The 13,857-nt window shown below is 38.6% G+C and overlaps 1 protein-coding gene across 1 annotated transcript; it reads left to right on the top strand.

Annotated features, from left to right (window-relative positions):
* Positions 1–2,253: 2,253 nt before the first annotated feature.
* Positions 2,254–13,404, top strand: LOC141317144 (hedgehog-interacting protein-like; the record flags this gene model as incomplete). The annotated part of the gene is made up of 4 exons (XM_073832952.1): positions 2,254–2,902; positions 5,667–5,859; positions 10,360–10,501; positions 13,203–13,404. Coding segments are annotated over exons 1-4 (807 nt in total), but the record flags the coding sequence as incomplete, so codon positions are not given.
* Positions 13,405–13,857: the final 453 nt, after the last annotated feature.

Raw genomic sequence — 13,857 nt, 5'->3', positions numbered from 1 at the left:
ACCTGAGGGTTAAGAGGGCAAGAGGATGCCAGTAGAAGAATATTGTTGCTTCTGCACAATGGGAAGGGTTATATCTCTCCAAACAGATGTATTTCCAAACCACAGCTGTATCGCACATGTCTTGATGTCACTCACCTTCGCCTCCGCACCCTGCTGTATGTGAATCATTGTCATTTTTGCAGTGCAAAGAGACAGATCAAATAGGCCGGGCTCGCTTCTGAACGCAGAACAGGCCTGGCTGGATATGGTGGCAGGCTGTTCAACGCTCAGGGCCATTTCCATAATTACCCAACAGTCCAATCACTGTGGATTCCTGCAACTCTTGATCTCTGCTGATAATCAGCCAGTGTTCTGGTCAGTGCTGGACCCCCAAGGATGAACAGGTGCGGTAATGCGACTGATTGCAACTAATGCAACCGAGGTCTGTTCAGAGAGGACATTCCCCTCTGGACCTGCAATCTGAAGATCTCTCTATAGATGAGAAGAAAAGAGGACTTGTCCTGCATTTGGCTCAGTCTTATCAGAAACCCTCTGAAGAGCAAGAATGCCAGACATTCTCACAACTCTGTTAACGTAAGAGTGTCGGACACTCAGATCAACAAACTGTCCCGCTGTAGCCCTTGATCGCCAACAGAGCACTTGGATGTTAGCATCTAATAGAAATAATTAATCAGCCAGGCGCATAAATAAATAAACAATACACTGGAGATTAGCGAAATAAAGATTTACATTATCTCATATGTTGACTTTGGGCTGTTCAATAACAATAGCTCCATCTAAATACAAAGCTGTGTATGACTTTGAACTAAAGAGCAAATGTAAGGGATATAAAACTTGGACTGTTGTAAATAAAAAATATTAATTATCATTACTCCCCATGTTGTTTTGATAAAAAAAAAGTAATTTCTGTGGAACACAAAAGATAAACATTCTTCAAAATATCTTATTTTATGTTTCACAGATGAAAAAAGTCATACAGGTTTGTAACAACATGAGGGTGAGTAAATGATGACAGAATTTTTATCTTTGGGTGAACTATATATTTCTTGATCCTTTTAAATTTTCAGTAAAAAGAAGTATCTGTGGTTGGCAAAAAAAATATTATGTAAAAAGTGTTACAAGCAAGTGTTACAAAGTGTACAAGTGTTAACGGACTGTGCATTTCGTGACTGTGTAGTTTACACTATTTAAATATGTTGTATTAAGAATATTGATCCTCATATAAAAGTATTAATATCCTAAGTGTTTTTAGTAATATTGTTATTAATATTATAATATTATAATATTATAATGGAATTAATGTGTACCATGAGCTTCAACGTGTAAAAAAAAATAGTATTCCTTCCACTTCTGCACAAACAGAAATGCTGAAATTATAAGTCTTAAATAGCACGGGTATATTTGCAGCAATAGCCAAAAACACATTGTATGGGTCAAAATTGCAATTTTTCTTTTATGACAAAAATCATTAGGATATTAAGTAAGGATAATGTTCTGTACATTTCCTACTGTAAATATATCAAAACTTTATTTTTTATTACTAATATGCATTATTTTTTACTATATGGACAACTTTAAAGGTGATTTTCTCAGTATTTTTTTTTTTACCCTCAGATTTCAGATTTTCAAACAGTTGTATCTCTGCCAGATAGTGTCCTACTCTAAGAAATACATACATCAGTGGAAAGCTTATTTATTCAGATTTCAGATAATGTATACGAGAAAAATGGCCCTTTTGACTGGTTTTGTGGGTCCAGGGTCACATTTGTCTTGGTAGGACATGTGGTATTATGGAAAGGATCATAATGACTTTGGATGAAGTTCATTAAAAGTGGTATTTCCAGCGGTCAGTAATAACGCAGTGCACAGTGCCACACACAAAGACAAGTCAATGTGACACTAATGTCTGTGAAATGTGAAATAAATAATATATAATGCAACATAAAAACATAAAAATGTAAATGTTATCAATATTTTAGTCAATAAAATTGTAACAGGTTTGTTCTGTAATGACCGAAAGGATACATATAAATAATACAATGTGGAAAAAAAGCGGTGCAACATTGTTTTCCGTTAACGTTACACTTACAGTGTATAATATTTTAATTTACTTACACGATGACGCGCGTTCCCGGACTGGACAGACGTCATCGTGCGCGTTCCCCTTCTCGCGCGCTGGTTAAAAAGAAGGTGGAAAGAGCACAGGGAAACATGTGAGTGCACTGAAGAGCATGCAACAGACAACTTAGTGCAACTTTTGATCACACGCATCAACGGGATTTAACTTTTGGGAAAGGAGACGTACAATTTCTGTATATAATCCGATCACTGCTTATTTTTGAATTTATTATTAAAATACAATATCATGTTTTTTCCACTTTGACAACATCATAACCAGCACTTGTCTTAATTTATTATCGTCATTTCTTTCATTTTTCGTTTTTTTTTTTTTTTTTTTTTTTTTTGTTTAATACATTTACTATTATTTAATTAAGACTACTTTATCAGCGAATAGTTGCTTTAATCAAAATAGTTATTCTGTAACAACTTTGTGGACGCGTGGGGACTGTCATACAGCAGTCCTGATTTTTGAGCAGTCGCGTGTTCCGCTTTTGGTTTAATCCTTCTGAAAATGAAGCATTTGAAATTTGTGCTTTTGTTGGCCATCGCGGCCAATTTTTGGGAATGTGGTGATGCGAAATTCGGCGAGAAAGGAGAATTAAGTCCAAGGAGGAGGAGATGTTACGATGGAAGTCTGCCGAAACGCCTGAAGAAGAAGGAGAGAAAACTGTCACTGGAGGGAAGCGGCGGAGGGGAGGTTTGTCACAGGCTCTATCCTCGCGTGTCCTGCTGTCCGTCCAGGAGGGCTCCGTATCAGATACTCCATCGGAAAGATGCTCGGGTATGTTCAGGCTTCCTGCAGCCTCAAATTGACCTAGTGATTCTCATGCATGTTTTGTTATGGTAACGGGTTTATGCATTGATTTTAAGATGTTTGCAACAGCAGTGTATGGAGGGTTAATCTTGTAGGCTAATGAACATATGGATACATATAGGCAGTATGCGCACTGTGTGTATTGAACGCGTTGTGCGTTAAAACCTGCAAGACGCAGAACGCGTGAGTGTCGAGACGCGGTTTTAAAAGTTGAACTTGTTTTAACTTGACATTGCATTGTAAAAAAAAAAACGTGGCATGAGACGCTGATAAACACGGTGAGGTCGTTCGCAGTGGCTAAAGACGTCCGTCCCGCGCATGTTTACATAGAAAACAATTAAAAACAGCTCGGACGGAGGTAAGAACGCGTGCAATGCGCTTCACTCGCGAGCACGAGGCGTATGAATGAAATCGCTTAATTTTCATGCTCCCTTGCAGCAATATTGTGTTTCCGAAATTAAAATCTCTCCTAAAAGCTGTATTCCCGCAGTTAAATGTTTGTATGTATAGATTAGACGTTTTGCGCAACTTTTCACACTGATGTTTCAATGACAGCATGTGCTTCTCGAAGTGATGGATATAATTTACATAAACCAGATGGGAAACAAATGTCTCTCGATCGGTAATGAATCGCACCTTTCTGAGGCTTTCTATAGACGTGAGAAGATTCATCTCAATAGTTTTATCAATGAACACATTCTATGCCGAGAAATCGCTCTCTTTTCTCATGTAAACAACCTCCGCAAATCGACATACGCGGCTGGGTGGCATCGCACGTCGGTTTGTGACAAAAAGCCATATTGCATCATTTAATTTGCTCAAGTCATGCAAATAAGAGCGAGGCTGAATGGAACAAAAAAGAGTCGACATCTCCTCCTCCCCACTACACTGCCCACACACGGAGTCTTTTTGCTTATGGCAAAAGAATAACAACAACACCATTGTGTTTGTTAGTTTCACTAATGGGTGAAGCTGGAGAACATCATTCTCCCCCAGTCCTTGGCTCTGTCCAAGTGTTAGTTAATGCCTTTGAGTGAGTATTTGTCATGCTCCCCACCCCAAACTTACTTACACCAATTCCCAGAGGGCCAAAATGGTTTCACTTAAACTGTTTAATACAAGCTTACAGGTTTTGTGGGGAACTTAGCTCAGTTGTGGTTTCATTTGGGGGTGTGGGGGGGGGTGCTGAACTGCGAATTCCGTGAATCATGTCAGGTGATTCATTCGTTAAATCGTCTGTTTGTTGAATCTTACGGTTGTGGTAACAAAGATCATCGATCACCTTTTTCTGGCACCTCAGTGAGAACTTGTGAGCTGTAGCTTCCCTCATTGTTTGTCGCTAAATGACGAGCGATTGTTTTCAAATGAGTCTTTGTGTTTACGTTTGTTCTGTCAATTTCAGTGACAAAGGATATTGTGTGCCATGATGCATAATCCCAACATCTGCTCAGGTTTCACCAAATAAACACAACTATTGTGACTTTTCATGTCGAACCACACTATTTCGAAGCACCTATTGTTAACTAAGTAATAGACAGTTGAACTTAAGCTCATGTATGCCTCCTATTTGCACTGGCGTGTTTCGACAGTAGTTACGTATGGCCTGAAAAGGCTGTGATGTAGACCGTGGTGTGATTCGAAGCAGCTTTGAGCAACTTTTGGCATTTTTTGGAAAGCACAAAAAAAACAAAGGTCCTCTTGTTGCTGGTGAGGGTGATGGCAACATTGGAGCCCATCCCAGCAACATATGGGTAGAGTGCATGGTTGAGAGCACACAAATGCTTCTCTCCATGGACCATGTGCCAGTCCATGGCTCACTAAATCAATGGGCAATTTAAAGCAGGAGAGTTGCCACTCACAGACCGGGCGAACACACCAACCACTGCAAGACTGAGAGCGAAGAGAGCTTGAAAATTCCCTTTCCGAACTCTCTGGTTCATATGGCGGTGTCAATACGTTTTTTGGACAGTGTTTTATCTTCCACCCACAAAGATGGTTTTGATTCACTTGAAAGAATTTGGAGAATCAAAATCAAAGAAATCTGTCAAAATGGTTTACTACGCCGAGCAGCGGGCCGGGGAGGAGGTGGCCCGTCTATATGCTGTCTGCTGGGTGTGCTGGTCTAATTGACTTGGACAGACTGCTAATTTGTTGATACCAGCACGGGAACGATGTGCCCGTCTATCTATAAATTGGTGTTTACACATGGACCTCACACAGAGAGAGGGAGGTTTACCAGACTGCTGCGGCACAGGCGCATGTCTGGGGAAGGGAGCAGATTACATTGTTGTTTTATTACAGCTAATTTGTTACATAAATAAGCCTGCTCATTTTCTCGGCCCTAATCTACTGTTTACTTTTGTTTGGTGACTTAAGAAACATTTTGAGTATCCTCATTTCGGTCCGTTCGCTCCAGCATGGGTTCAGCTGCCATGCGAGGTGCAATTTTGGCTTAGCTGTTTGTGAGCTCAAATAAACAAATCAGGAGAAATCAAGTCCACATGGATGTGTGGTGTTTGTTAAGAGAGATGTTTAGAATGTGAATTGCGTCCAATTAACGAGAAAACATTCCAAAAATGTGTGTCAAACCACCTAGTTTGATTTTTTTTCCTTTATTACACACAATCTACGTTATTATATAGGAAAAGCTTTGTAGCATGAGTAAAATTTAGATTAGCTGTTCAATTAGAACCACAGTTCTAATCTTTGCTGGTTGTTTTTCCCTCCTCAGATCTTCTCAACCAATAACACAGAGTGTTCTAGGCTGCTGGAGGAGATTAAGTGTGCCCATTGCTCACCACATGCCCAGATGCTCTTCCACTCACCCAAACTTGAAAAAGCACCACACAGAGAACAAGATCTACCCCGCTTATGCCACGACTACTGCCAAGAGTTCTACTACACCTGCCGAGGACACGTACCAGGTAACAAACATGATCAATGCAAGAGTTTTGCATAAAGAACATCAGGAACATTCCCCTTCTGACAAATGTATTGCAATTATTCTAAGTGCAGGTCAACAAATTTCCTTAGATTAATGCATCAGACTGTGAGAGAAAACTAAATATCTGTGGCAGCTCCTTGCAAGGCAAAAATACTTTGAAAGGGAGAGACTCGTTCTTCTGATGTTCATGAAATGCTATTCGCTAACCACTTGTTGCACTTTTTTTTGCAATGACTTAAAAATCACAAGAAGCCTTAAAATTTTGTATTTAAAATAAATAACAAAATGGAAGTTTAAAGTTGTGACAAACAAAATTCAAAAACACTCAAAACACTCAAAAACACCACAAACAAAGCTTGAAAATTTCTAGCTGTAAATGAATGATTTTATGACCTGTTTCTTCCCTTCGGTCCTTTGGCAAGCATCTTATTTTACGTCAGCACAGCCTGCCAAGATGTGTTTGGTGTTTATGTGCGTCTGTCTTTGGGTATGTGTGTGTGTGCGCATGGTCTGACTATGGTCTAGACATGACTGACACTCACACCTCACACAACACACACACACACTTTACAGGATGCATCGAAAAACGAGGCCTGTTCAAGGCAATGCTCACATAATCAGTTTGTTTTTCTTGGTGGCAGCCTACGTTCAATGAAAAGACAAACATTAAGCCCTCTGAAACATAAAGGGGGGAAAAACAGATGGCAGTGGGGAGGAGTCCGAAGACCTGAAAAGCTCTAAGCCATCATGAGGTTTGTATTTTCTCCCAAACATGAATGACATCAGGAGCAAACATCCAATAGCTGCTCCATAGTGTTGCAACATTCGCTGCGTGATGCATTCCATCAGATGGAATGGTATGCAAAAGCTGGCCGCCAGACCAAACCTTCTTCCTATCAGCGCAGCCATAACAGATTAGATGGGGGCCGATATGCAAACAGAGAGCAAACGCATGCCACACGCACATACGCAGCCACGGAAATGCGAATAGACCGACAAAAATGAGACACTGTATACATACAGTTTACCTTTCGGTCTTCCTCTGCAAAACAGATAAATAAGGGTGGGCTGTCTGTTGCGAATCTTTGTAGAGGGAGTAAGCGTATGGGAAAGAGAGAGAGAAAATAGTGGTAAAGACTCTGAGAACAGGAGCTGAGGCCAAAAGACTTTCCCCCCTCCTTTCTCCTCCTCCCAAATCAGCATATGTGGTGACGAATGACACATTTATTTTTCTACAAAGGTTGTGTATATGTAAAACTGCTGAAGTGCATCAAGATGTCAAGTACTTTGGGTGGCCACCCAGGTTGCTTTGGAAGATAACCAGATGGAAGTATAACTATAGTGCTGAGGATGTGGAGTCTCTTTCTCTCTGTCCTGTTTTTTGTAGGCCAGTACAATAAAACTAAAGCATATTGTGGAGGGGCTGAGACCGTAGTTGAGGCCACACAGTATTTTCGACCATGTTTAGGGAAGTTATAAATTGTTCAAATTAGACAGTCCTTTCAGTTCATGTGATTTATTTCTGTCCATATTTTCTAACCATGTTTTTAGACCGTGATTGCACATTGGTTTTCAACAGTAATAAAAGTCCCTATGTTCATGGTGTTTACTGTCAGTCTCCTAAGATTGAAGTGAGGCGTTTTAGTTCCAAGGTAGTAATTTTACAGTTGTTGTCTGTCAATGTGTTAATCTCATTTGATTTGGTAAAGATTAAACTTTGAATTGGTTTGGTTAAATAAGGTTAGGTTTTCATTTAAAAAACAGAACAGGTTGGGAACATATTGCCATGAAAAAGTAGTTGTTTTTTTAGACGATATGTGACCCTGGATATTTGTAGCAATAGCCAACAATACATTGTATGATTCTTCTTTTATGCAAAAATCATTAGGTTATTAAGTAAAAATCATGTTCCACAAAGATATTTTGTAAATTTTCTACTGTAAATATGTCAAAACTTAATTTTTGATTAGTAATATGCATTGCTAAGAACTTTAAAGGCGATTTTCTCAATATTTAGATTTTTTTGCACCCTCACATATCAATTTCAGATTGATATTTCAAATATCAAATTGACCCTTATGACTAGTTTTGTATTTCAGGGTCACATATATTCACACCCCGCATCAGCAGACACTTTTTTTGATCCCCATGACCTTATAGATATAACAGAGACATAAACAGGTTCCCACATTTTTGAAAAAAGATTACAAAAGGGCTTTTCAAAGTACTAATTTTACAATTGTTGTCTGTCAGTGTGTTGATCTCATTTGATTTGGAAAAGATTGAACTTTGAATTGGTTTGGTTAAATAAGGTTATGTTTTCATTTTAAAAATTGCATAACACATCTAAAATGTTCAGCAAAATAGGTTGGGAGGTCAAGACACGACCTTTTGTAGATATTGCCACCAATATGTGACCCTGGATATTTGTAGCAACAGCCAACAATACATTGTGTGGGTCAAAATTGTAGATTTTTCTTTTATGCCAAAAATCATTAGGTTATTAAGTAAAGATCATGTTCCATGAAGATATTTAGTGCATTTCCTACTGTAAATGTCGAAACTTAAATTTTTGATTAGTAATATGCATTGCTAAGAACATTTGGACAACTTTAAAGGCGATTTTACCAAAATTTAGATTTTTTTGAACCCTCAGATTCCAGATTTTCAAATAGTTGTATGTCGGCCAAATAGTCATATCCTAACAAACCATACATCAATGGAAATCTTATTTATTTTGGAAAGCATTCGGATGATGCATAAATCTCAATTTCAAAAAATTGCCCCTTATGGCTGTTTTGTGGTCCAGGGTCACATATATTCACACCCCACATCAGCAGACACTTTTATGTGATCCCCATGACCTCATATGTAGATACAACGGAGACATCAACAGCTTCCCACGTTCTTGAAAAAAAGATTACAAAAGGAGTTTGCAATACCATAGAAGAACCAGTTTGTACAGAATATGTCTTAGTGTAAAGAATATTTTAGTAATCTAAAGAACCATTTTCCATTATAAGGGACTTTTGATGTTAAAAGATCTTTATAGAACCATAGATGATGTCAAATTAAATTGTATAATATTCTTTCAACCATATTTAACACATTTTTAATTGACTCTATTTTGAATTGTTCTTTTGAATCAGAATTGGTTGAACTGATTCACACATTAGTCTGAATGATTCATAATAGGTCTGAATGATAATCTTTATCCATCAATATAAAATAAAGACATAGAAGGGATATGGAAAACCATGAAAATTCAAAAGTATGGGAACTGCATAAAGATTTTGACCTCTCAGCTACTATTCAAAACAACTCCTGGACCCAAGACCCAAGATAACCACTGCGGTTTGCATGTGGGTGGCATGGAAGTGTGTCTGAAGGTGGTGGGTGTGTGTGTGTGTGTGTGTGTGTGTGTGTGTGTGTGTGTGTGTGTGTGTGTGTGTGTTTGATCTTACTGTTGTGTTTAGATGTTTAGGGATATCCTATCACCTCTGTTGTTGGTGCTGTTGCTTCCCTCCCACATGCAGCCCCCTTCCTCATGCGGCATGGGGGGCTTGCTGGAGATGAAAGGAAGGAGAGGAGTGTGTTTGTGTTTCTATCACTGCTGTATTTGCTCTACTCCTCCCCATGAGAGGGCTTAGCTAAGGTGGTAACCATATCAGTGGGGTTTTTAGGTCACAGGGGCTGCCAAACCTAGTCCCGTTCTCTCTCCTTGTTGTCGTGCTGCTCATTCCGACTGCGATTTAATTGCCACACACCTAATTTTCAAAATTTTCATTGCACATTCCTCAACTCTAGATGTCTAAAATATGGTGAGTTTATTTTGGCTACTATTGGAGAAATAAATAAGGGTGTTTTCCATGAAAGTAAGCGAGCAAACTTAATCTCTTAAATATAATCAATCAGTTTGGGTGTGTACTTATCATTTATTTGGATTTGACCTGTGTGTTTCTGCTGATAGATATAACAGCGAAGGAGATACAGACTGAACGTTTGGCATTTTTGGGTTTAATTAAACTCACAAACTTTCCACATACGGACCACACATGTCTGAAGCGGTTTGTAATACCTCACTGGGGTTCAACCATCACATAATTGTAGCACCCAGAAGTGTGTATCATTGTGGTTCTGTCAGCTATGACCGTTTTTAACAAATGGTTAAAGGTCTGGACTGATATGAATGACCATGACTTGCACTTGTCAGCTATGAGAGGCAAAAACAAATGTCTTGATTTGAGACTCAGTACTTCATAAATGCACCATAGTCAAGATAGGAATTAAGCTTGGCACCAGAATCACCACCAAAACGCCCACACAATAAGCCGTCTGATGGCTGAGGACATACTTGACTCGAGTACAGCTTTGACTGTAGGGGATTCAGTTGGTTTTGGAGGTGATTACATCATCCGTTGACCCTGTGTGGTGTCTATCTCAGGCTGAGACCAGTTGTCTGTCTGTCTGTGTTTTTTAGAACTGTTCCAAGCCGACGTGGATGAGTTCTGCCAGTACTATGGAAGGAAGGACGGAGGCCTGTGCTTTCCAGATTTTCACAGAAAGCAACTGCGCAGAGATTCCAACTACCTGTTAGATGAAAAAATAGAAGTGATTAACAGGTATACTTAATTGTTTTATACACACCTTTTTTTTTTTTACTGATGAACTGTTGAGAAATATTTCACCTAAAAAAAATTCTGTCAATATTTATTTACTCATTTCAAATATAACATTTTTGAACAGTAAGATTGGTAATGTTTTTAAAGAAATCTCTTCTGCTCACCAAGCCTGCATTTATTTGATCCAAAGTATAGCACTCCAGTTATATATATACTCCAGTTTAATCAATTTAATGCATCCTTGCTAAATAAAAGTATTCATTTATATAATTTATTTCCCAAAAATTATACTGACTCCAAGCTTTCGAATGGTATAGTGTAAAATGTTACAAAAGCTTATTATTTTAGATAAATACTAATCTTTGAATTTTTCTATGCTGAAAATTTAGCTTTGATCACAGGAATAAATTACATTTTAAAATATAATAAAATAGAATGTAGTTATTTCAAATACTAAAAATATTTCTCAATACTACCGCCTTTGCTGTATTTTGGATTAAATAAATGCAGGCTTGGTGAGCAGAAGAGCATTAAAAAAAATACAAATCTTACTGTTCAAAAACTTTTGACTGGTAGTGTATATGGATATATATACACCCAATATTTGTTATATATACCTTGTTTACTCATAGTCATACAACATTTTTTGACAACTGTACTAGCTTTTCTTGGCACTTTAATTAGTGTATATAAGATAAGTAATGATGTCTGATTTGTGAAGTAATTATTCTTTTTGATGAATTGGTTTCTTCCAGTTCACAAAACCAGTCTGAATGATTCATAAATAATTCTGAATGGTACTAATTGCTTCTATGGTTCAGCTCAGACTCCTGTTGCAACAGCCAATGGCAAGGAAGATTATTAGTGAATAATGACTTTGAGTAACTTTTTGAGCAATGTTGCCATCCATGGGCAACCTGGTGAGACAAAGGGCCCACAACCGATCTAAAGTATCCATATAGAAATTTGTTACCCATTCTCAGTGTAAAAGTGTCCAAGCAACACTCCTAAAAAAAGTTGCCCAGTAAAAAACTCAAAGTTTTTTACTGGGCTCAAGTTCATGTATCATCAACCTAAGAATTAGAATCTAGTGAAGTAGTTGTATAGACTACATTTCTGATACTTTTGCATCCTTTTTGAAACTTGAAAGTTCCAGTTCCCAACTGGATGGAAAAGAGGTCCAGTCCATTATTCAACATTTGACGTCAAGATAATTAAATAATGACGGAATTTCCATTTTTTGGGTAGAGCTGTTCCCTGTAATGAAATCTGCGTATAACGACATTCATCGCCAGGCATGAGAGAAGCTTCCTTGCCGTCATCTAATGTCTCATGGCCCAGTATGACTGTCCTGCTTCGACTACTAGGTCATCAGGGCAGCCCCAACAAGGTCACTAGAGACAAGACACGCCTGACTAACCTTCCATGTCACAACATTCCTGCATGTACTCGTTGACTGGTCCATTGCCCCCCTTTCCAAGCCAGAGCTTTGTGTCCAGACTGAGTTTAGCCAGCTTTAAGAACACAAAGAAAGTGCTTATGCTGCAGGAACTCTGAGCTGTTGGTGACAGCCAGAGGGCTTTGACCAATTGTGACAGGACATAGTAAGGGATGTCTTTCGGGGCTGGCTCTGATAGAATTTAGCTTAGAGCTGAATATCCTGTTGATTGTAACCTCATGTTAGTGTTAGGAAAAGGCTTAAAGGGATCGTTCACCCCAAAATGAAAATTCTGTCATTAATTACTCATCCTTATTGTGGTTCCAAACCCGTAAGACCTTTGTTTATCCTCACAACACAAATGAAGATATTTTTTTATTAAATCTGAAAGCTTCCTGACCTTCATAGACAGCAACACAACTGACACGTCAGAAAGCTCTTGAATTTAATAAAATATATCTAAATTTGTGATCCTAAGATGAACAAAGGTCTTATGGGTTTGGAACGACATGAAGGTGAGTAATTAATGAAAGAATTTTCATTTTTTGGTCAACTATCCCTTTAAACCGATTTGATTTAATGACACATTTCAGTGAAGTGTGCCCTCAGCACCTTTAGCTTTAACAGTGATAAATGCCTCACTTTTGTATGACCTTCTGAGGCAAGTAATGACGAGCTGTGAATCCACCATGTGTTTTGAGAAGGCCCTGAGCCCACAGTCATTGTAAATGAACGTCATAATTCTTCATGGGACCTCCCATTGCGAAGGGCCAGTAAAGCAGCATATCTGATCAGGCAGTCACTGCAAGCACGTCAGTCTGACGTTATTCTACAGCTCAGACACGAGATGTCAGACATACATTTGCTGCCAGTTCGCCCGCTATTACATCTATGGAAAATCCCTCCAAGACTGCTTGTTAACAGGAGCACCCACAACGCTGATGCCCTTGTTTTGTTTAAGGCATAATGTGAGTTGGCGTGTCCCCACATCAAATGTGACTTGTGGTTAATGGAACACTTGTTTCACAGCTTGAGAGCCCCCAACGTCTGACTATGTTATATTAACTTCTCCTGTGGCGTTTTATTCAGTCTACTTCCAAACCAGTCCATTAAGCAGAAAAGATTGTACCGTGTTCCTAACTGTAATAAACTTATACAGTTATACTGTTTACAACAAAAAACAGACATTAGACAAGAACTTAAAAGCCTGATGCATAAACTTAACCCATCAAAATTTCTAATCTTTCCATTCCTTTCCTACAGAAAACATAAACACAACTGCTACTGCACTCAGGAGATCCTTAGTGGTCTTCGACAGCCTATTGGCGTAGTGCATTGTGGAGATGGATCACAGCGGCTTTTTATTTTGGAGAAGGAAGGCTTTGTCCGTATCCTAACGCATGACATGGAGCTCCTGAAAGAGCCTTTTCTGGACATTCATAAGATGGTCCAAAGCGGTATAAAGGTAAGTGGCACTTAGCTCTTATTTGTTGCCATTGTGGTGTTATCAGTTGGCTGGGTTGAAAATATTTTATTTAGGGCTGCTCCCAATACAAAACCAAAATTTTAATTGTCGCAGAAAAAAAAATTCACATGAAGTGGCGAAGTCACGCAGTCTATGATGGACAGATTGTTAACTCAGTCGACCTCAAATATGTTTTTTTTATCTGAAATATGTACGTAGTAGCAACTTTACATGGTTGCTTAATCTAACGTTAACCCAGAAAAATGTGCGCTATTCAAGTGTCTTCACGGAGTGTGGAAGCTGAAGAGTAGCACGCTCACTGCATGACAGATAGAGGCACCAGTGCGACTTGCTCTTAAAATACTCCATCTTTTTTTGTCATACAGATAAAAGAAATACATCTTTCGAATCTGTTAATATTTTCTGAGTTTTTTTTTATGTGCACTCAGAATA

Source organism: Garra rufa, unplaced genomic scaffold (assembly GCF_049309525.1).
Source record: "Garra rufa unplaced genomic scaffold, GarRuf1.0 hap1_unplaced_388, whole genome shotgun sequence".
In the NCBI taxonomy this organism is placed as follows: domain Eukaryota; kingdom Metazoa; phylum Chordata; class Actinopteri; order Cypriniformes; family Cyprinidae; genus Garra; species Garra rufa.
Note: the sequence above shows the minus strand (reverse complement) of the source record. Positions and strands in the feature narration are given on the sequence as shown.